Source organism: Sciurus vulgaris (genome assembly GCF_902686455.1).
Source record: "Sciurus vulgaris genome assembly, chromosome: 10".
In the NCBI taxonomy this organism is placed as follows: Eukaryota; Metazoa; Chordata; class Mammalia; order Rodentia; family Sciuridae; genus Sciurus; species Sciurus vulgaris.
Window position 1 is genome coordinate 136,805,730 of NC_136470.1, and position 21,489 is coordinate 136,827,218.

At 47.2% G+C, this 21,489-nt stretch overlaps 2 protein-coding genes across 5 annotated transcripts in view; one reads left to right on the top strand and one right to left on the bottom strand.

Moving 5' to 3' along the window:
- RSRC1 (arginine and serine rich coiled-coil 1) overlaps positions 1 to 7,115 on the bottom strand; it is a 362,234-nt gene extending 355,119 nt beyond the window's left edge. Inside the window, exon 1 of one of the 3 annotated variants that reach the window (XM_079100402.1) lies at positions 6,994 to 7,115. The gene's annotated coding sequence lies outside the window, so the exon portion shown is untranslated. Of the gene's footprint in view, positions 1 to 2,330; positions 2,352 to 2,779; positions 2,933 to 6,993 lie in introns of those variants that run through there. The other 2 variants (XM_079100401.1, XM_079100403.1) reach the window with 2 other exon arrangements.
- SHOX2 (SHOX homeobox 2) lies at positions 6,394 to 16,869 on the top strand. Of its 2 annotated transcripts, none has more exons than XM_079100404.1 (5): positions 6,394 to 7,264; positions 10,149 to 10,357; positions 12,709 to 12,766; positions 13,057 to 13,145; positions 14,583 to 16,869. In XM_079100404.1, the coding sequence occupies exons 1-5, from the start codon at positions 6,919 to 6,921 to the stop codon at positions 14,874 to 14,876; spliced, it is 996 nt and encodes a 331-aa protein (XP_078956530.1). In that variant the 5' UTR covers positions 6,394 to 6,918; the 3' UTR covers positions 14,877 to 16,869. The 2 variants fall into 2 exon arrangements, with proteins under 2 accessions (XP_078956530.1, XP_078956531.1); XM_079100405.1 differs by having other exon boundaries at positions 6,396 to 7,264; positions 14,619 to 16,869.
- Positions 16,870 to 21,489: the final 4,620 nt, after the last annotated feature.

Consider the following 21,489-nt stretch of genomic DNA (forward strand, 5'->3'; position numbering starts at 1 on the left):
TCCTTAGAGGAACAAAACACACACTGGATGAAATTCCACTGTCACACAACTACAAGTCCTTGTTCAAGTGGCACATTTGTATTTCAGAGAAATTACACTAGAGTATAATGAAGCTCAGTAAGAGAAAAAAAGCTTACAAGGACAGAAATTATAGCTAACTTCACTTATTCAGAAAAGAAAGGGAACAAGTTTGTGGTGGATCCCAAAATGGTCTTTATAAATGACAGGTACTGGGTTCCTAGTCAGACTCTAAATACACACTTACTCTTAGCTTCCCATATCATTGGCACAGAATTGAATATTCTTGCTCATTCATGTCAAAGTGATCGACTTCACAGTCCTAGCGAGGAAGAACTCTTGATATGTAACTCCACTGGTGAGGTGCAATGCATGAGAGACCCATTAACAGCTCTTTATGGTAAAGGCAAGGAGCAACTGATCGCAGATTTTCAGCAGTTCCACCAGCTGACAATTTCAGTCTGTAAGTGGAGAAAAAAAACCAGGGACAGAACTCGTACAGCTCTCACTCTGGTTCTTCCTAGTTTTAGCCTCATGGTTGCAAATCTCACCCAACTACTCCCACTACAGAAATGAAGTTGTAGCAAGTCATGACCAAAGAACAACTTACAAAATCACCTTGGCCAACAGTTTACAAATATCTTATCATAAAGTTGTGAGTGAAAATGTGAAACCTAGACATGGTCATTCAAGAAAAGACACCTAGCTGGTGGGCCTGGTGGCACACACCTATAATTCCAGATCACAAATCCAAGATCAGTCTAGGCAACTTAGCAAGACCCTCTCTCAAAAATTTAAAAAAAAAAAAAATTAAGGAGTTGAGAATGTAGCTCAGTTGTTCACCATATGTCAAGGCCTGGGTTTAATTCCCAGTACCACCAAAAAACATAAATAAATCAGAGAGAACTGAAAAGCTGAATAAATAAATGATAGAAAATTAGTTCTGGAGACTCAGAAGTCCAAGATCAAGGTGCTGTTACAAAAATATGGTCCTATTGTTAATAAGGGTACAAAAGAAGCAGTTATCTTTTTCAGAAAACAGGCAATCAGTTTGAGAGAACAAAAGTTTAGGTCCTTCTCCACTACACATGCATTATTATGTCAAGCCATAATTTTTAAAAATTTTATTTAGTTGTTAATGGACCTTTATTTTATTCATTTATTTATACATGGTGCTGAGAATCAAACCCAGTACCTCACACATGCAAGGCAAGTGCTCTACCACTGAGCCACAACCCCAGCCCTCAAGCCATAATCTTTGATCCTGGATATACCATAATACAAAAATAGAGAAAGGAAAAAGACCAGTCATCTCAGAGGGAAATCAATGCATCTCAAAGAGGTTTAAAAACAAAAAGTGAAAATGGGATAAAACTAGCATACAAAGAAGCTCACAAACAAGTGCAGAACCAGGAAAAAGCAGGAACATTTCAGAGTAAAATTGGGGCAGAACAATGCAAACCTTCAAGAGAAATGCTGCCCAAGCCCTCCTCCTATTGCAAGGAAAAATTTCTAGATTAGTACATTTGTTTTGCTTTGTTTAAAGGAATTCCCTTCCAATGGTTCGAAAATGAAAGCAGAAAATATGCTTATAAATCCACCCCAACGTTCCTATTGCAGAAGTTCTCCACTTTGTAACAGCCCAGCATAGAGTACTCTGGGACTAGAGGAGGCCAGTTAACAGACAGGTGCCAGGTGCCTTTGTCTCTTTCAGTTTCAGACATTTTAGCCCTCTTATTGAACAAAACACAGTAATAAAGCGCTACCACTTAGCACGATATCTCCTCTGCCTGCAAAGAAAGTGAATATTTATACACTTTAAGACTAGAGAGGCTCTCAAAGGATACCTCGTTTCCCCACAAGGTTACACCTGTCACATCTGCTCCAATCCTTCACTTGGAGCCTTCACATCTAAGTTCAAAGATGACAGCTCGAATACTTCCCTGTGACAGCAATAGACATTTGAATCTAACTACCTACTCCCTGATTAAGTGGAACACAACTGGGTTACTGCTTATTCTGGAAATGCTAAAACATTTCTTCCTTAGGGTTCCGGTGTGTGTTTAAAGATACAACGTCTAGCCCTGCGCAGTGATGCACCCCTGGCATCCCAGTACATCGGGAGGCTGAGGCAGGAGGTTCACAAGTTCGAGGCCAGCCTTGGCAGCTTGGCGAGACCCTGTCTCAAAATAAAATATTAAAATGGCAGGAGATGTGGCTCAGTGGTTAAGCACCCCTGCGTTCAATCCCGGTACCAAAAAATAGTAATAAACAAAGGCTGAGTCTGAGCGAGAAGTTACGTGAAGAGAAACCTGGACTAAAGACCAGGCGACATGCTCTGTGGACACCACTACTTCCCACAAAAGCAGCAGTTCAAGGGCAGCGTGGCTGTCACGTGGTCCCAGCTCAGAGTCGCCCGCTTCCAGGGGCGCGCGTGTCCCTTCGCCTCGCAGAAGGTCGGCCGGAGGCCAGGGCAGGAGGAGGTGGTGAGGGGGCAGGAGGCCGAGACTGGAGAAAGGGGGGCGGGACGGCCTCTGCAAGCGGCCTCTGCCTCCCGAGGCGGACCGCCGCACCCGCCCGACCTCCGCTCCCCTCCCGGCCTTCCTCCAGGTCCCGGCCTCCGCTCCCCGCCCGGCCTTCCTCCGGGTCCCGGCCTCCGCTCCCCCGGCCTCCCTCCCGCCCCGGCCGCGCCAGGCCCCGTGCAGCCTCACGCCCCAGCAGGCCGCGGGCGCCGCCTCCGCGCCCGGAGCGCCGGCATCACCTGGGTCGGGGCTTGGGAACCGCCCCTGCCGCGGCAAACCGGCCCGGAGACCTCCTCAGACCCCGCGCGGCCGGCGGCCTCGGAACTCGCCGCAGTTCAAGCGCAGCGCCTTCCGGGTTCCCGCGCCAGGCAGCGGCAGCCGATCTGTCGAGTGCATCGATGCAGGCTGCCAGCGGTGGGAACGTCGAGGGAGTCGATTGTCACCACGCCAATTTTTTGTTTAGTGTTTCTTTTGCTTGCCTGTATAATTGGATTTTCTTGTTCCCAAAAGCAATAAAGGTGGGACTGGAGAATGTAATCGCCTGAGTGATTGCCGTTATCGTCACAGATAATCAGGAAACAAATCGGCTTCGTAGAAAGTTATGTTAAGACGCCTACACGTACTAAAATTGGTCATCTCCTGCTGGGGGAGGGGGGAACTCGCCCAGCAATAATAAATCATGGGAGTGTGCCTGTATAGAGTCGCGTGTGATTAAATTGCAATGATTTATTTGCAAAAATACATTAAAAGTCGATGTTCCTTCTGCCCTGAAGGTGAAGGCACTCACAGGGTGGGCGCGAATTAGTTTCTAAGATTAAAGTAGCTGGTTGGTGGGGGAATAGGGCAAATCTGCCCGATGCGGGAAGAGGAAGTTTGTTTTGGAGATTCTAGAATTTAAATCAATAGAAATTGAAGCAATCTAGCATTTTCTATTACTCATTCTATGTTACTTGCTTGTCCTTGTATGAGAATTATTTTTTATTTACTGTAAGTAAGCAAAGCTAATGAGGCACATCAACTGTTAGCCTTGCTTTGGGGCAACTATGAGAACCAATTCATTGCAACATAATCAAGCTAACAATTTTCTGCAGATATCAGATGGTGAAAATCACCTCCACAACACATTCATTTCTCATAAATAACTGTACTGTAATTAGCCAGTTAAAACTTATAAATGTGTAGTGTGGCAGTAAAAACTTATCTGCAACACAACATATTTATTCTAAATAATTCAAGATCTGGGGGAATCCTTGAGGTTCAGAATTTTATTGGAGTCTGTATATCTGTCAGCTAAACTTCAACCTCAATGATTTTTTTAAAAACCCTGCCTCCAGAAAGTGTTTGCTGTTCAGTGAATAACCTCATAAGAACTTCATTGCATGTATTAATACATGATTGTAAAACCTTGGATTTTAAAAAATTAAACTTCATTTAGGCTGGTAAGAAACTGTGCTCAGATACTGCAGACGTCTCATCACTCTATGTCAGCTTTACCATTTCTAACTTAAAATGAACCAAAAAACTGTCATCATGGGAAACCTATTGGTTTGAATTAAACAGCAGTTGTGTCTGAGCCTTCTCTGTTTACATTTAAAGTGTCAACTTTCCCTCATGCTCAGTAGATGGAATATGAGTTCAGACTCAAAAGTCATCTACTTAAAAGGACAAAGAAGTAGCTGCAGGGTCTCCGGATCCTTTATCAGACTGCCAATAGAAGTTATTTCGGAGCTGTTTGTGAGTATGTATTTAACACCTTCACTTGAGAGCTCTTGAAACATCATATCCATTTAGCTGAGTCCATTACTGGTCATTATGCTCAATAATCCTAAAAACTGAGTTTCACAAATGATTACAGTTTTATGATTATTCCTCTCTGAAAATATAAAAATTGATATTGTTACAGATAGTAGACCAAGACTCAATGTGAAATTGTTTCTAAATTCATATAACTTTGGAAAGGTTGAGAATCTGAGACTCTTCTGGAATAACAAAAGCAAATGCTCATACAATTCATTAAAACCTAAAATCTATTTCTAAAATGCATGATTTTCATCCTCCTTAATTCACCAAATATGAACATTTTAATCTGAGTGTTACTGTGGTAACAAACTTATGTATAGTCTCTGATTACATATATTTGAGAAACCCTTATATATCAAATTATAATAGTGTTTTCTTTCAATAAATGTTTCAGGTTGTTTTGATGGAACTTCTCAAATTATCAACTAAGTTCATTTTGTTTCTTTAAGCAATGGGTAGAATATATGCATATTAATGTGTAATTGCTTTTATTTTTATTATTAGTAGTATTAGATCCAAGATAATGAACAATTATTTCCAGCACCAGAAAGACTGTATTAATATTTGGTGTACTTGAAAACGTCGCCGAAGCAGAACTTAAAGAGGCATGTTTGTTACACATTCAAGTAAATGTAACTTTCCTGTGTACATATTCTTTAGTGGATATGTACAGCATTTGTACAGCAAGCCTTGTCCTGCGCAATACAGACAAATGACTCAGGAATATAGATATTCCTTCCATATAAAAAATGATCTCCATGAAAACGGCCCCAAAATATAGTTTTTAGAATTTAAAATCTATCCGAGTAAGAGAAAAGAGAGAGAGAGAGAGAGAGAGAGAGAGAGAGAGAGAGAGAGAGAGAGAGTCTTTTTTTCCAGGAGCATCTCTTTTTGAACAGTCCACGATAAACAAAAGTAGCGAGGCTCAAACTTAATGTGGTTGTTTTTCAAAATCAGGAAAACAACTAGAATGTTTCCTAGGATGCGAAAAAAGAGCCGTGTCGTTCTTTGTGGGAGGGGTTCTGGTGCAAGGAGTCGTAAGGGAGAAAGTTGAGTCCCGGGACCTCAGAGAGAAAACGAAGTCGAACTGTCCTTGACCAGGCGCTAAGGAAACACTTTAAAATGGGATCTGTCAGGGAACAGCTGCTCAGGAAACATGTTAAATCGACCGGGCCCTTCAAGCGGGATCTGCCCAGAGAGGACGCGGGTCGTAGGGTGAATGACATCGACCCGGGCGAGGAGCTTGGTGAGGAGCCAGGTTCAGCCTGGCTGCGGGCCGGGAAACCCCTAAAAGGAGGTGTACGGGTCGAGCAGCTGCAGAGAACCCTGACTCGGGGGCAGGCATGTGAGGCCGGGACGATGCCTGACGCCGTGCGGTGGATCTGCCGGACCCAGGGCAGATCGAGGGGTGCGGGACTGGGGTGCAGGGCAGAGACCAGGGGTCAGCAAGGAGAGGCCGAGCTTGCGCGCAGCACCCCAGCGCGGACCCGGCTGCGGGGTCCAACACCCGGTGCAGACACCGACCGACTCCTGCGGCCGCGCACTTGTCGGTCTCCTCTTAGCCCCGCCCCCGCGGAGTCCATCCCGCTCCCCAGTGTTTAACTAAGTCGTGACATCAACGCAAAATCCACGCCTAATTAAATTAATTAGGGATTCTTGTCAATCCTGGATTAATGGCCAAAAGCACAGGCGGCCGGAGCGCTCTGAAAACCCGGACCGCCGGGGACCTGCCTCCTCTCCCCGCCCCCTGTGGTCCCCTTCGCTGCCCTCCCTCTCCAGCCCGCCCGGACTCCAAGCTCAATCATCCACCTCTCCCTCTCCCTCTCCCTCTCCCTCCCTCCCTCCCTCTCTCTCTCTCTCTCTCTCTCTCTCTCTCTCTCTCTCTCTCTCTCTCTCTCTCTCTCTCCCCACCTCTGTCTCTCTCTCTCCATCTCTCTCTCTCTATCTCTCTCTCTCTCTCTATCTCTCTCTCTCTCTCTCTCTCTTTCTCTCTCTCTCTGTCTCCCTCCCTCTCTCTGTCTCTTTCTCTCTCTCTCTCTCTCCACCTCTCTCCCCCTCTCCATCTCTCCCTCTCATCCCTGGCGCCCCCCGCCCCAGGTAGCGGCGCGGCTGCTACCCGGGAAGGGGCTCGCCCGGAGTTGCGCGGGGAGGTAATTTACTCAGAACAAGGGGCCGCCTTTAGGAAGTATAAATAGTGAGACTTCAAGCGCAGCGTCGCTATCAGATCTGAACTCTCGGCAGGAAGAATTGTCAAAGATCTTAACATCGAACAAGCGCGCTCCGGCGGGGAAGCATCAGTTCGCATTTCCCCGCGGCGCCCCCGCCCTCTCTCCTCCTCCTCCCCTCCTCCGCGTCCTCCGGGCCTCCTCCTCTTCTCACTTCTGTTCTCCTTCTACTTCTCCTCCTCTTTCTTCTCTCTTCTCTTCTTCTTCTTCCTCCTCCTCCTCCCTCTCCTCCCCCACCCCTGCCCCATTGATGTGTTATTATTGGGGGGGCTGGAGCAGTAAAAAAAGGAGGAGGAAAAAAAGAGCGGGGCTCGGCAGGGAGCGGTCGAGCGCGGGGCTGCCCGGCGGCGGCGATGGAGGAACTTACGGCGTTCGTCTCCAAGTCTTTCGACCAGAAAGTGAAGGAGAAGAAGGAGGCCATCACGTACCGGGAGGTGCTGGAGAGCGGCCCGCTGCGCGGGGCCAAGGAGCCGGCGGGCGGCGGCGAGCCGGGCCGTGAGGACCGCAGCAGCCCGGCAGTCCGGGCGGCCGGCGGAGGCGGCGGCGGAGGAGGCGGAGGCGGAGGCGGAGGAGGCGGAGGAGGCGCGGGAGGAGGAGGAGCAGGCGGAGGAGCTGGAGGAGGGCGCTCCCCCGTCCGGGAGCTGGACATGGGCGCCGCGGAGAGGAGCAGGGAGCCCGGCAGCCCGCGGCTCACCGAGGGTAACGGCCTGACCCCGGCCGCGGTTCCCCTTCCCGCCTTCCCGACGCGGCTCGGGCGGGAGAGGACCCCGAGGCCCAGCGGGGAGGGGCGGCTGGCGGGAGAGCCCTGGACCCGGCTCCGGCACGGGAGTGATCGTGGGGTTGCGAGTCAGCGTTGTGCACGGCCGTGGGTGGGGTCCTCGTGCGGGGGAGGGTGTGGGGTTTGCGCCTCTCTTCCCGGATGCTCCCATTGCACCGAAATGCATGTTTTCGGCAGCTGCAGGAGGGGCCCGCGGCCCGGACGGCCCGCGCGCGGACGTGGAAGTTCGCGGGGCCGGGCTGCGGGAGGGGGTGCTGGCGGGGGTGGGCCAGGCGGCCCGATTAAGGCTAGCGTCTCCACTGAGTTTGCGGGAGCCTCTTCCAGAGGCCTGAGCGAGAGAGCGAGGCTTCGACCTCGGGTGGAAGCTGCCGGCTTTGGAGCTGCGGCTAAGAGCCCTCGAACTCCGCAGAGACCCAGAATCTCTGGATCTCGGGAACCAAAACTTCCCATTCGCTTTGAGCCTTCAAGGCAGAACCGAGCCAAAGCGAACTAAGGTCCAGGCTATGTGCTCTGTTCCCGGCTTAGGCGTTGAGGTTTCTGTTTGGGGGTTGTTCTTCCTATATTTACACAATTCCTTTACTGCACCCAATCATCCGGTTCTCCGGGTGTGTCTGTGTGCGTGCGTGTGTCTGTGTGTATGTATAGGGGGTCTTTTGGTACCAGTGAAGTATTAGGGGATGGCTTTATCTAAATGGTGGAGGGTCCTGTACCAATTCGAAAGAGTTCAACAATAAAATTAATTTGGCACTTGGTGCTGCAGTAACTGGTGTACAGCCATATTTTTCCAATTAAGAAAATATGTGGCATGCGTAGAATCACATATTTAAGCAAGCAATTAAGTTGTTTATAACACGGTCTGTTCCTGTTTAGGCCACTAAGTAGAAATTTGGGGGCGAAATAGAAATTATATTAACTCCATTAATCAACTTGAAATGTAGACTTCTCTTTGAAGCCCCCAAACTTTGAGGGGCATCCACTGTATGGATGAGAAGAAATAACAAAGCCTTCCCACCCCTTTGGCAGAATCTGATGATATGTTTCATGTTTAAATTTCACTGCACTATCAGTGGGATTATTTCCCTATTAAATTGGCTCTAATGTTTGCTATAACGTTAATCTACTTCCTTCCCGGAGGAAGAACAAATGCCCACAAAACGAAATCTGAGAACCAGAAATGCGGGCAACACTTAAGATTATCGTATCCAGAATGCTCGGCTGGATTGAGATCTATGGCTGTTCTTTTCCCAGAACCATCACCAGGTCCTCCTTAATTTGGAAGGTGATGGGATAACTGTCAGGGTACCCAGCGCTGCCTCCCACCCGTGGGTCTATAGCTCCAGGCCTTGGGTTCATCAACGTGCTAGACCGGGAGGTTCGGTCTGAAGCCTCTGTGAGCGCAGTTCCTGGGATTGTTGATTTCTGAGCTCAGGGCAAGTTTTAATATCTGTGTAGACAGGCTTTTCTGGAAGCGATTTTTAACCCTCATGTTGATCGGGATTCTGGGGCGGGAAGAACTGCAACAGTCAGGACTATCTAAAACTCTGTTTGGGTATTTTAAATACCCTAGTGTCTGACTCACGCACAGAGAAAATTCAGGTCGGCCCTAGGGTGCAACTCCCCTGATCACTGTCTTTGGCCTAAATTTTTTAAAAATTATATGTATTATTTATATATCTACATATTATATATATATATATCATATATCTATATGTATTTACATCCTTGGGGTGGCTCTGTGTTCACACGCAGAGCTCCTGTTTCTAAAGGAAGAGAACAGGAAAGTAGCAACGGATGTGTGCAGACCCAGAGTTAAAAAAAAATGCATATTTTATTAAACATCCGAGCTGCTGGATGCATGAAAAGGCTTTGAGCAACCAATAGAAACCGAGGATCGGGAATGTTCCTCTTGAACCTGTTGATCTCTGTGGGTTTAAGCGTTTAGGGTCGAGTCTGTGTTTCCACGGGCTAGGGAGAAGAATAGAACAGAGGCAGCTGTGGGTTTCGTGGACCACCCGAAGCTGGTTTTTCGCCTCTTGCCTTCTGGCCCGGCGTGGTCGGCGAGCCCTCCAGGCCGCCAACATGGCGTGGGCGCCAGTGCTCTTGGTACCCGGGTCGGGCTGGGGAACTAGGACTGCCTGGCTGTGGGTAGAACCATCCACCGGGTCTGACCCCAGCCCTGGGGCAATGCGGAGCACCGCGGGATGCCGGCTTCCTGCGCATCGCAGCACCGGGGTCTTGTTCTGCCTTTGTGACCCTTCCGCCCAATTGTTCCGAAATTAGACCAGCAAGTTTGCGGGAGGCAAAGGGCCAGCGGCAGCTAGAGCTGGCCTGACAACAGGCCCGCAGTCTGGGAATGGCTGGCGTGAAAGACCAGCCTCTGCCTCACCGCGCCCTTCTACCCAGAGCGCGCTCTGGGTGAGGCCGGGTGCGGTGCTTTGGTTTCTGTGAGTGCGTGGGAGAGTGGGTGCGAGAGAGGGTGAGTGGAACACAGTTGGTGTTTCGTGCGAGGGCAGGGGACTAAGGGAGGGGGAGTGAGGCGGTGAGCTGAGGCCACTTTGTGGAGGAGGTGGGTGGCCGTAAGCCCACTGGAGGCCTCCGGGACATGACCTTTGTGCGTCTCCTGTATCCTCTTCCTCCCAGCAGGGTGAGGGGCAGGACAGGGATTCCGCGAGGGGTTAGGATCCTCCACCCCTCTTTGAGACCAATCTGGTAATGGGGTTTGCTGTGCTGTTTTTGTCTGTGTGTATGTGTTGGTGTATGTGTGCATGGACACACGTGTGGTTCGGTACGTGGTGCCCTCTCCAGTGCCCCCCGAGTTGAAGGATCGCAAAGAGGATGCTAAAGGGATGGAGGACGAAGGCCAGACCAAAATCAAGCAGAGGCGAAGTCGGACCAATTTCACCCTGGAACAACTCAATGAGCTGGAGAGGCTTTTTGACGAGACCCACTATCCGGATGCCTTCATGCGCGAGGAACTGAGCCAGCGTCTGGGGCTGTCGGAGGCCAGAGTGCAGGTAGTGTACTGCGAGGTCTGGGTTGGGACCAGGGAGTGCAGGGAGCGCGGAGCAATAGGCCGAGGGTGGGACAGGCAGGTGGGGGACACACTGAGGGTGGTGTACATGTGTCTGGTGAGAGATGAGAAGGGAGGGATGTCTGTACTAGAGGTCTTATTTTCCAAAGTAGATTTTAGTCCTATGGCCCCTTCCCCCATCCCATCTCAACATATGTTCCCCACAGAAGAAAGCTGTGCTGGGCTTGCTCCCAGAGTTTCTATAAACCACACCCCCCTCGCCTCGCGCCGGCTTTAATGTGGTTTAATCCTAATGGGCCTACTTTTATAAGCCTTAAAAAAAAAATCCCACAGAAAACGTTTTATCTCTGGATGCCTTAAAAAAAGTTACAACGAGTAGTTTGCTCGCCCGAGTCGGTTTTCGTAGTGGGTCTGTTCCGGGGTCTAGGTTTGCCAAGCGGATATGCCAATTAGGTTTATAGATGTACAGGCTATAAAGGAAATTAGCAACTGTTAAGTGTAGAAATTTACAGTCGGTCGATCTCAAACCGTGTGCGAAACAGTAGAGGAATAAATGCATTTGGTCGCCCTTTGTTCGCTTATTCAAGGCAAGGAAACTGAACCTTCGAAAGAGAATGTTAAAACAACCCACAGATCTTACTCTTGGCATTTCCGAATCCTGACCCTAGCCAGTGCCATGCCCCATGAAGTTATAGTTGCAGATTTTCTTTATTGGTTGTTGAGATGAATGTAATAGCAAAAGTAGGCTTTGGGAGCATTTAAGAGGGGAAAATTATATACGTACGCACATACATACATATCCTTCCAGTTTTATGGGGAACAAATTCAAACGTTTCAGATTGTATTTCCGTTCAAATAATAAAAGAGGAGAAAATGATGGTCATTATTTGAACACATGGAGCAGTTTTAGGCTCGAACATCTGCAGCTGCTACAAAGTATGGTTGTAACAGATACTCCCTGGGTCTCTGGGCGCAGAGACCACCATCTGTAGCAAACTATGGGCAATTCTTATGGGGTTTCCCCGCATCTTGTAATAGGATCAGGAAAAAAACAGAGCCGTACTGTTGAAGAACAGTAATAATAGGCAGCCTTGGTCATCACAGCGCCAACAGCAGGGCCTCCCTTTCTGAGCCTCTCCTGCTTTGCTCTGCATACGGAGATCTCTAGAGGCTCCATACTGCCTTAAAACCATGATAATTATTACAGTTATGAGTAATACTATCTCAATTCCAGTTCTTCTAGGGGAAAAGAGTCAAGAAGCCTCAGGCCATGTGAGTTACATAAAGGATGCCACCATGGCATGAAATCCACCCTTCTATTATACTACATAGCAGGGAAATATTTGAAGATTTACACTGACTATAGCACTTGCTTTCAAGCACATACCAGAAAAGGCTCTGAAGCAATATTTTCCTTTCATGGGGTTTTAAAACATTAATTTGTAAATCAATCAATATGCTGTATATATTGGACCTGGAACATAAAAGCAAGTTTTATTTGAATTTTTAACAATCTGCCATCTTCTGAAAGTTGGCAAGTTTTTTAAAGACGGTAATACCCAGAAAATAGAGCCTAGGAGTTACTTGACTCCCCCCCACCCACTTTCAGGGAGTGTTCTCTCTCTTAAGGAGTGAACCTTATTGTTGCTCTTGATTTTTTTTTTTTTTTATACTTTCATTTAAGTTTTAGAGCTATTTTCTACAAGCTTCCCTACTGTCTTAATGCAAGCCGGGGCTTTTTCTATAGAAGCAAATTAGATTATCATGATAATGGCACAAGTATTCTGCTACTTTGTTACCCTCTACTGCACAGGGGAGCAGAGAAATTCTAAACTTCTTTGTAGTGAGGCCTTTATGACACTAATTACCTCTCCCTCCTTACAACATCCATCCCCAAAAAGGCCATTATTTGCTTTAGTGTTTGGTTGTTCTTCGGGATGAAGCTAATTAATGTTACAGGCTATTACTTAGCCCATTCCTCTCAGGTCTTAACTGAGCAAGCATTTAAACCCATTATCACTGTGGTGTCAGGTACCAGAGTGAGTTTTAGGCCTTGGGGACTCTATGGAAAGATAAAACCAGGACTAATAATTATTTACCAAGAAGTGTTTTTATCTTGCAAAAGTCTAGGATATATTTCTACTTTATCATTCACTTACATTTTTAATTTTGGAAATTGAGGCTCTTTTATATGGTATCTCCCAACCCTTGCCTAAAACACTACTCTTTTTTGTTGTTGTTTTTGCTGTTGTTGTAATTTACTCTTGTAATTTAAAACATTTTTGAGTCATAACATCTAGGTGTTTCCTCCCCCATTCCCACCCCAACTTGTAGGTTTGGTTTCAAAATCGAAGAGCTAAATGTAGAAAACAAGAAAATCAACTGCATAAAGGTATGGTTCTCATACAAGAAACTGCTATTCTAAATGAAAGGGGGGGGGGGTTATTGTTATTGGGAAGACAAAATAAATTTCAGACCATGATGGTCCTTGATTTGAGAAGGACAGTTAATGAAAGCCCTAAATTTTGGGAGTATGTTCCAGTTCTTTTAATGGTGGCAGCAGTTTAGAAAGGTAACGGTACAATTCCAAAGGAATCAGTTCTAGCTTGTGCACTTTGGAAACCTGGAGAACAACACTGGAAATGTCAACCCCATGTTGTGTTTTGTTCCCTGTTTTCTCAGGTGTCCTCATAGGGGCTGCTAGCCAGTTTGAAGCTTGTAGGGTCGCACCCTATGTCAATGTAGGTGCTTTACGGATGCCATTTCAGCAGGCAAGTACAGACGCTTCAAGCTGTTTTTAAATGTAAAAAGACCTGAATGTTTGCTTGGACCATTGAATATCCCTTGTCTCTGATACCTAATGTCCACACAGTTGAAGAATCAGGATGAGATAGTGGGCCCACTCCCCTTTAACAACCTGTACAGTGTCACAGTCCTGAATTCTTAGTCCTGTTTTTGTGGGAACCCCGCAGTGGCCTGAGATTACTAACTGATACTTTCAAAATGCACTGAAGATTGCACTTGGGGAGAGGAGGAAAGACCTTTTGATTAAGATTTTGTCAAATCCAACACACGGGTTAGTCCTGAGGCATTTCTAAGGCAACTCTCTGAATACTTTTTTCCCTAGGTATTTTCTATCTCTTAGTCACATTAAATGTCTCCAGCAGAAGGAAAATAAATAAATACAAATACTACCAACTTAGACTTGTTTTTTAAAAGCTTCTGTGCAAACAAAGCTTCATCTCTGATGGAGAGGAAAGCCTTGGTCTTCCCAGGACTGCCCAGCCTCTACAATTCCTTTCTTAGCCATAAAGAAACCTTTAAGACTACATTTTAAAAGGACAGCCTGCAGCAATGATTTAATCCTGGGAAATCCCAGTGCTCTGAACTCCCCGCTCTCCAAGCCTGAGGGCAAAATCCTTTCCCAACCAGTGCCTGACCTTCCCCATCCTCAGCCAGGACCCCTACTTGGCAAGACTGTGATGTCAAGAATTAGCTCTAGTCGCCTCCACCGTAGATTGGAGGACCTGGGTGTGTCCATCTATTGAGAGTTAGTGTTAGGGAGATTTTAGCTCTCTTGGCACCACAGGACTCTGGCACCTGGTTGTGGGGCTTTTGAAGCAAGAGAGAATGATTGAAGAAGGAGGGAGGGAGGAACTCCAGAGGAAATTGGTACTACTTAAAGTTGGAGATCCAAAGCCAGCAGTATCAGCACTACCTAGGAGTCCACAATGCAGACTCAGAATCTGCATTTTAACAAGATTCCCAGGTCATTCTTATGGTAGTAAAAGTTAGGAGTACTGAGTCGCAATTATGTCAATTATGATGAAGGTGCAATAATTTCCCTAAGTGTCATAAAAGTTTTGTGACTTGCCTGTTGGCACATCAGGGCTTTAGTAGTGGAACAGAGGTGATGTTGTAGCAGTATAAATAGGTGACCCGCTCATCCATCCACCCCACTCCCCAAGGAGCAGCCTCATATCTGCAGATAGGGAACCGGGGACTCAGGGAAGAGCCCACATGGAGTGAATCATGGAGACCCCGGACACTGCAGTACCCATGTGGTGCCCCAGATTCAGCAACAGGCTGAGAAAGTCACTCTCCAGACAAGATCTCAGTCGCACGCCCCTCCCTGCCCCTCACCCCAACCCTCTCCTAGCTAAGCCGGACGCTGTTAATGCTCTGTTTCTATTCTGTTGTCACCCTAGGATAGTCATTGCAACGTGACGCCCTTGTCCTTTCAGGTTCAGGCGCAGCTGCAGCTGGACAGCGCCGTGGCGCACGCGCACCACCACCTGCACCCGCACCTGGCCGCGCACGCGCCGTATATGATGTTCCCGGCGCCGCCCTTCGGACTGCCGCTGGCCACGCTGGCCGCGGACTCGGCCTCTGCTGCTTCGGTGGTGGCCGCAGCCGCGGCCGCAAAGACCACCAGCAAGAACTCCAGCATCGCGGATCTCAGACTGAAAGCCAAAAAGCACGCGGCCGCCCTGGGCCTGTGACGCCAGCACCGCCACCGCGCCTGCGAGGAGCGCGCCCGCACCACCTCGCCCCGCTGCTCCTCGCTGCCCTGCAGACCTCCGACACCGCCCTCTTCCGCCACGCTGGCCGCCCCTTGTCTCTCTGCATCCCTGACTCCGAGCGCCGGGCTCTGTGCGGGACCGGGGCCGCATGAGGCGCACCAGCCCCGTGGCTCCTGCGCACCCACCGACCGTGGGCCTACAAGTCGGCTTTGTAGGAGCTGGTTTGCAGGAGTCTGGAGAAAGACCCGACAAGGGAATGCTGGCACAGCGGAGTGTGGCTCACCGCAAAGCTGCAACGATGGACCCTTGCATAGAAACAGAATCTGGTTAACAATAAAAAAGTGAGCAAATACAAGATAGAAAAGACAAACCAGAGCGAAAAAGAGAACGGGAACTTCTTAGTGCTGTTTGGCATAAGCTGAAATCGGAGAGAGAAGAAGGGAGCAAGCAATTTTAAAAATTAAAGTATTTTATACATGTAAAAATAAGGGGAAATAACCTGGACGAATCTCAAGAGAATGGGGGGAGGGAGTTACCAACTTAAATGTATGTTTTTTTAATGGGCTAAGAAGGCAAAAACAGAAGGAAGAGGTATACTTATTTAAAGAATTAAGATGAATAAAATGCGCAGCTGGGAAGTTCACAGGTTTTGAAACTGACCTTTTCTGCGAAGTTCACTTTAATACGAGAAATTTGATAAGAGAGGCGGGCCTCCTTTTACCTTGAATCAGATGCTTTGAGTTTCAACCCACCACGTATGGAAGAGCAAGAAGAGGGAAGACAGTATGAAAACGAAGGAAGGAAAAATGATGTTAATACAATACAGTGATGCCACAGACAATGATTCCTGAGAAACGATGGCAGAACTGTCCGGACACGACAGTGAATTCTGGTTTGCATGTTACTTGTATTCCATTGATGGTGTCTTTCCCCAGCCCTTTCACTCATGTGCACTCACTTCATTTCCATCTTTGGTAGAAAAGCGTCTGAAAATTTATACATATACATATAGACATATATGTATATATATAAAGTGTATAGAATTTTTTTTGCCCCATCTTTGATTCTGGGGAGGCAAAAGAAAAAGAAAAAAATCAAAAGGGGGAAAGTTACACTCCAATTGTATCAAGAAGATAGAGCCGGGCAGAAAATGTGGGGAAAAGAGAAAGAAAACATGAAGGCCAAATGCACCCTGCGTGACACAGTGACACCTCGTAGGCACTCCATCAGTGTTAGTTTGCTCTGTTCCCTTTTCTTGTATTCCCTCTTGCTGGTTTCCTGAAGTCCTGTTTGAGGACACTGCTTTATTTCCCCCCTCTCTATCCTGTCAAATTCACCTTAAGCAACACCCAGCTAGATACAGACACTAGGTTTGTGTAAAATATGTTGATACACACAAACAAAATTTATTTTGGCTATAATGTGTGAACTGATGATTGACTTTCAACATTTGCATTTTATCTCACAAAGGTGTATCTATTCAAGTAATCTTTTTTTGTTGTTGTTTGTTTCAATTCATGTAGCTATTTAAACCGGGATATGCTGGACTAAGCAATCTGCATCCCTATCTCTAGCAGGCCTCTTAGTTGTGTGTGTATGTGTGTGGTTTTTTTTTTTTTTTTTTTTTTTTTCTTTCCTTCTAATTTACAAGAAAGAGGAAAAGCTCTTCTAACTGAACTTTGGTATACAGTTGAGCTTTGTAACTATTTGTTCTCCATGAAAACAAAATTATTTATATTTGCCATATTTTTTCTAGTGTATTAAGTTATTTTAAACAAAAGAAGATGCTGTTATCTCATGACGTGTTGTCAGTACAAAATGTCTCGGCTCCACCTCTGTTAAACCTTTTAAATAAGTGCCAAGTTATTAATCGAAGACACTTTGCGATCAATTGAATGAAAATAGCATTGTTTCATTTGATGGGGTTCGCGTCATCTTTGTTCCTGTTACTATTAAAATATCCAGGATAGTCTTTTCTTCTTCCTTTTTGATGAATGTGTAACTATCTTTTCGAATATACCAACTTGGAAAAGCGCTTGCCTGTGCTCCTGCGTGCTGCCTTCCAGGGCAGAGTGGGGCTCTGTGGCTCTCCACTACCGAGCGCATCTCCTCCCACCTCACGGAATGCACCCAGCCTAGAAACCGGCTATGATAAGTCCATAAGGGAACAGGCAAGAGGTAAAATAACAGAACAGAATAATCTCGTTCCCCAAGACAGTTTTTCGTTTTTCATTTTGCTATGCTTTTGCCCTTGAAGTTTATTTGAGGACATTTTGGGAGGAAGGAAAGAGCGATCACATGGAATCCAACTGGGCTTGAACTGTAGTCGGTCGCAGGTCGTGGACCATCCACAGGCGGGCAAGTGCTGGCTCGCGAGTGGGTGAAGCGCCGTGGAGGGCGAGTCCCCCACTTCTCTGTTCTGTTTAGCGCTTTAGCCAGCATAGCTGCCTTGTATGTACAGTTCAGAAGAGGAACAGGCCAGGACAGTGTTTTAGGAAAAGCTCGGTCTTGGAAGAAATCCCACTAGTTATGCTCAGAAGAGCTGCGGGCCACCGGACGGGCAGAGGCGTGAGGACCCGGACTTGGCCAGGCCCGAGAAGTGGCTCTGGGATGAGGCGACCCTCTGCAAATGCGGGGTGCCCCAACGTCCTCTGGCCACCGGCGCGCCGGCTGGGAGGTGTATGGAATCGCGCGGCCAACCTCGCTCCCTGCCACCGCGCTCCCCGCCATCACCAACCAGCCCTGCCCCGGCCCGAGCTCGCGCTCCGAGCTGCCTGGCAGTGCAGACGTGGGCGATGCGTTTCTGCTCTCAAAGGCAGGGGACTGGGCTTGCGGCCTGCAGCGCCGGGCCTGGCCGGTTTCCCGGCGGATGAACTCCGCAGCGTGTGTAATAAGCATCTGCCCCCGGGCGTGGTGCGCCCCGAAGGGGCCTCGTCGCCCACTGCGGCCTGCGGCCTCGGGCGAGCTCAGTCGCCGCCGGGGTTGGGCGTCCGAACCCGCAGGCTCCAGCCCCAACCCTAACCCAGCCGTGAGCCGGTTCCGACAGTGCCCAGGGCCCCCGGGGAAGAACTTGGGGCAGGGGAGAGGGTGGCTCCGTGGGGCCCAGCAGGCGCCCTGCAGCGGAGCGGCGAGGAGCCCGAGGTCCGAGGCTGCAGTTCGCGCGGGCCCGGCCGGCCAGGGCCCGGGCCGCACCCGCGTGGTCTGGAGCCTGAAGGCTGCGGGCGCGTGGGCTGAAACCCGCGGGACCCGGCCGGCGCGGTCTGTAGGACCCGCGCTCCGGGGCGCCGGCTCTTCCCCTCCTTCAGACCTCGGAGGGTGGAGGCCGCCGGCCCGCCCCGGTAGGGCAGGGTCCGTCGGGTCCAGGCTCCTGCGCACGCTCCCGCAGGGCCGGCTTTCCCGCACCGCCGCGGCCCAAACTCTCCTGCGGGCGGCTGGGTGAACGGGGTCCAATCCCGAGTTCCCTGACTTTCCCAGAAAGGGGCCTAGGAAATCTTCCCTTTGGATAAAGCCTGGCGCCCGACGTGCATATTGTTTTGGGATCTTTGCCCCCCAATCCTTCCAGGAGCGCAACCTGCACCCTCCCCGCCCCCGCCCCGCATGTTACAGAATCCATGCTTGGCGAAAAGTCAGTTAAAAGAGATTATTCAGGACATGATTATTGTTAAGGACCCTATGAGCCAAGAGTCTTAGGAAGATCGGAGGCCTTTGCTTAGGGCTGAACGGATACACATCTACTGTGAGTTCCCCGCCCGCAGATTTATAACTTTTTAAATTCTCAGATGGTAATGCTTTAGTAAAATGTAATGCTCAAATTTCGGAACTATTTTGATTTCTGAAAAATGCCTTTTTTGGCTTCAACAACATGGGATCCTGTTTTTTCTTCACAAATCAGTTTACATCATAAATTGCAAACATTTGCAATAAGATCTCAAGATTATTTATTTTACATAACCTCAAGCACTTGACTATGTTAAACACCAGTACAGAAAGTCAGTGAAATCAGTTTAATGTGTGTCAGGGAATTAAAGAACCACTCCTTTTCATCACATAAACAAAGCATTTAAGATTGTTTTGCTTGTCAGTCTTCCAGTTTTTAAACAGTCTTACAATTGGCTATTAATTTTAGAGTCATTCTGTGCAAAAATAATTACTAAAGTTATATCCTGCTTTAATTAAATGTTTCTGGGCAGAAGAAAATGGTATTCTACATCGGGAAGTGGCTGATTGTTTTTAACATTCTATTATTTTAGTTCAAACATAAATAAAAGTCTGCAAATTCCAATAGGGGGGAAAGGCCTGAAATGGCCTCTTAATGTGCCATTAGAACAGTTAGTCAAAATGCATTAAAGCAACATCACAAACCCAGAGATAATAAATATGCCATTCTAATGAGAGTGTTAACTTAAGGATAATTTATTCAAGGTAGTTTGAACATTTCACATGGAATGTCGTATTATGATCTGCTTGACTACCGTGATGCTTGTTCTTCAAAATCTAATTTATATAGGCTTGGGATATACATAATTCATAACTCCTGTTGATACATGTATACACACCCCACATTTTAAATCCTTACAATATGTATGGATGTTTACTGACACGTTGGAGAGACAACAGAAGTAAAAACATGAAAAGTGTTAAACGTTATATTGCAGGCAAGTGCTTCCCTACACTTGAAGAAAAAGTACCTGGAAATGAAAAAAAATTTTAAAACTCAGGTAGAGAGAGAAAATGAAACTGTTTCAGACAGGGAACATTCTTGCATAAGAAGCATGAAGAAACCCAAGAAAAACTGTGGGGTATGAGTGTAGACACTTCTGTGCCTAGGCAACCGGTTCAGGTCTCTAATTCCGGAACCAAGCAAACAATGTCCTGGGGCATTTTGTGTGGGGCATTGTGCACATCAGTCAAGGTAGCCCTTGCATATGTATTCGGCACAGGAAAATTTAGTATAGTACATACACAGAGTTCTACTGGCATGAGGAAAGGTTTTAGAATGTAATCAAATAAATCACCTGGGGAGCAGCAAGCACACTTCTTTTCTTGCTGAACAAACTGCTCACAAGTCCTGAGCAAGGATTCCTGTAGACCTTTATTCAAGCAGAATAGTTTGTGGTTGACAGCATGCACTCTGGAACCACACTTCCTAGGTTCAGATCTCATTGCTGTCATTGACCAGCCCGGTGGTTTTGGATGAGTCAATCTTTCCAGGCCTCAGTTTCCTTATCTGAAAACAAATATAAAAATAGTGTCTGTCCCATGGAGTTGTTAGGTAGAAGAGTGGCTTGCACATGTATACTAAGCATTAAGTGGCAATAGCTTTATAAAGAGGACAATAAGCTTTGAGCTTTGGAATATGAATCTGAGAAGAAAATAAAGCAGTGCAAGGCAAGGAGTGAATACTTTCCTCTCTGGGCAAGAGGAAAACATTGCCTACTAGTTTGTGATTCCAGCTAACTTCTTAGCCTCATCTGAAGATGGGCAATGTCATGATGTAATTAGGAGACTTACCTACAAGAGCTGTTTATAGATCGTGTGTGCTAGCTACATGACAGTTGTTACTCTGCCATGCACTGCTACTAAAGCGAGATGGCAGGCATGGCATTTGCCTTCAGGGGATGACCATTGAGGGGAGACAGCTCACCAACACAGGATAGTGCCAGGAAGCGTGTGCTAGATGCTCAAGACTCCGTGCATCCTAGTGACCTACAACACATGTGGGGCCTGTCGCCCCGCTTTTGGAAAGGGAACCTTCCTTGGAAATGAGTGGCCTTATGAGGGAATGGTGAGGCGACACCCAGAGGTTAAGAAGCACACTTTGCTAGAAGTAAATGTGTACCATATGTTGCTGTGGTTTGTGTTCCCTGGGACCATCTGCGTTTTCCCTGGCTGCCCATGTCTGTAGAGTATTAACAGTGAAATACCAAATGATGCAAAGGCTGCTGAGTAAGGATCTTTAAGAGCAGTTTGAAGACACACGTAATACAAAGCAAGGAACATTTAATTACTACTGTGAGGATCGGTGAGATGAACAATTGAGGCCTAATTGCAGACTACAAGAAGAAGGACTTTTTTCAATGCATGCATCTAGGTATATTCTAGGTCCTGCCCCATGTTGTATATAATATCCGTGAAGAACTCAAAGCACCTTTACACATCTTCCTTTGGGAGTCAGTGTGTCATCATGGTACATGACTGACCTTTACAGGCAGATATTTCCAAGTTCAAAACTCAGCTGTACCTTTAGGATGTGAAATTTTTGGTCATTTTACATCTCTAAAGTCTGTGTCCTCCTAGTTTCCTGTGACACACACTTGAGCATCAAATAGAAATAAGATGCTTTAAGAAAAGACAACAAGGGTCAGCAAATGCACAGCTCTCCTATTTTTCCATTATTTACCTTTTAAGTTATTGTCATACAGAAAGGATTTTTAATTTACCTGTGACTCAAAATAATTTTGCCTTTTTATTTCAGTGCCCCAACATGAATATTCATTGTGTGTGTATATGTTATGTGCTCTGGAGTTTGGAATAAAGCTTTCTTCAAAACTTGTAGAACATTTTTGGGATTTTTGAGGGACTATGATTTTCA

Coding starts and splice junctions, on each gene's coding strand:
- SHOX2 (XM_079100404.1), top strand. CDS start 6,919: ATGGAGGAACTTACGGCGTTCGTCTCCAAGTCTTTCGACCAGAAAGTG. Junction 7,265..10,148: donor CAGCCCGCGGCTCACCGAGG/GTAACGGCCTGA, acceptor TGCCCTCTCCAG/TGCCCCCCGAGTTGAAGGAT. Junction 13,146..14,582: donor TACGGATGCCATTTCAGCAG/GCAAGTACAGAC, acceptor TTGTCACCCTAG/GATAGTCATTGCAACGTGAC.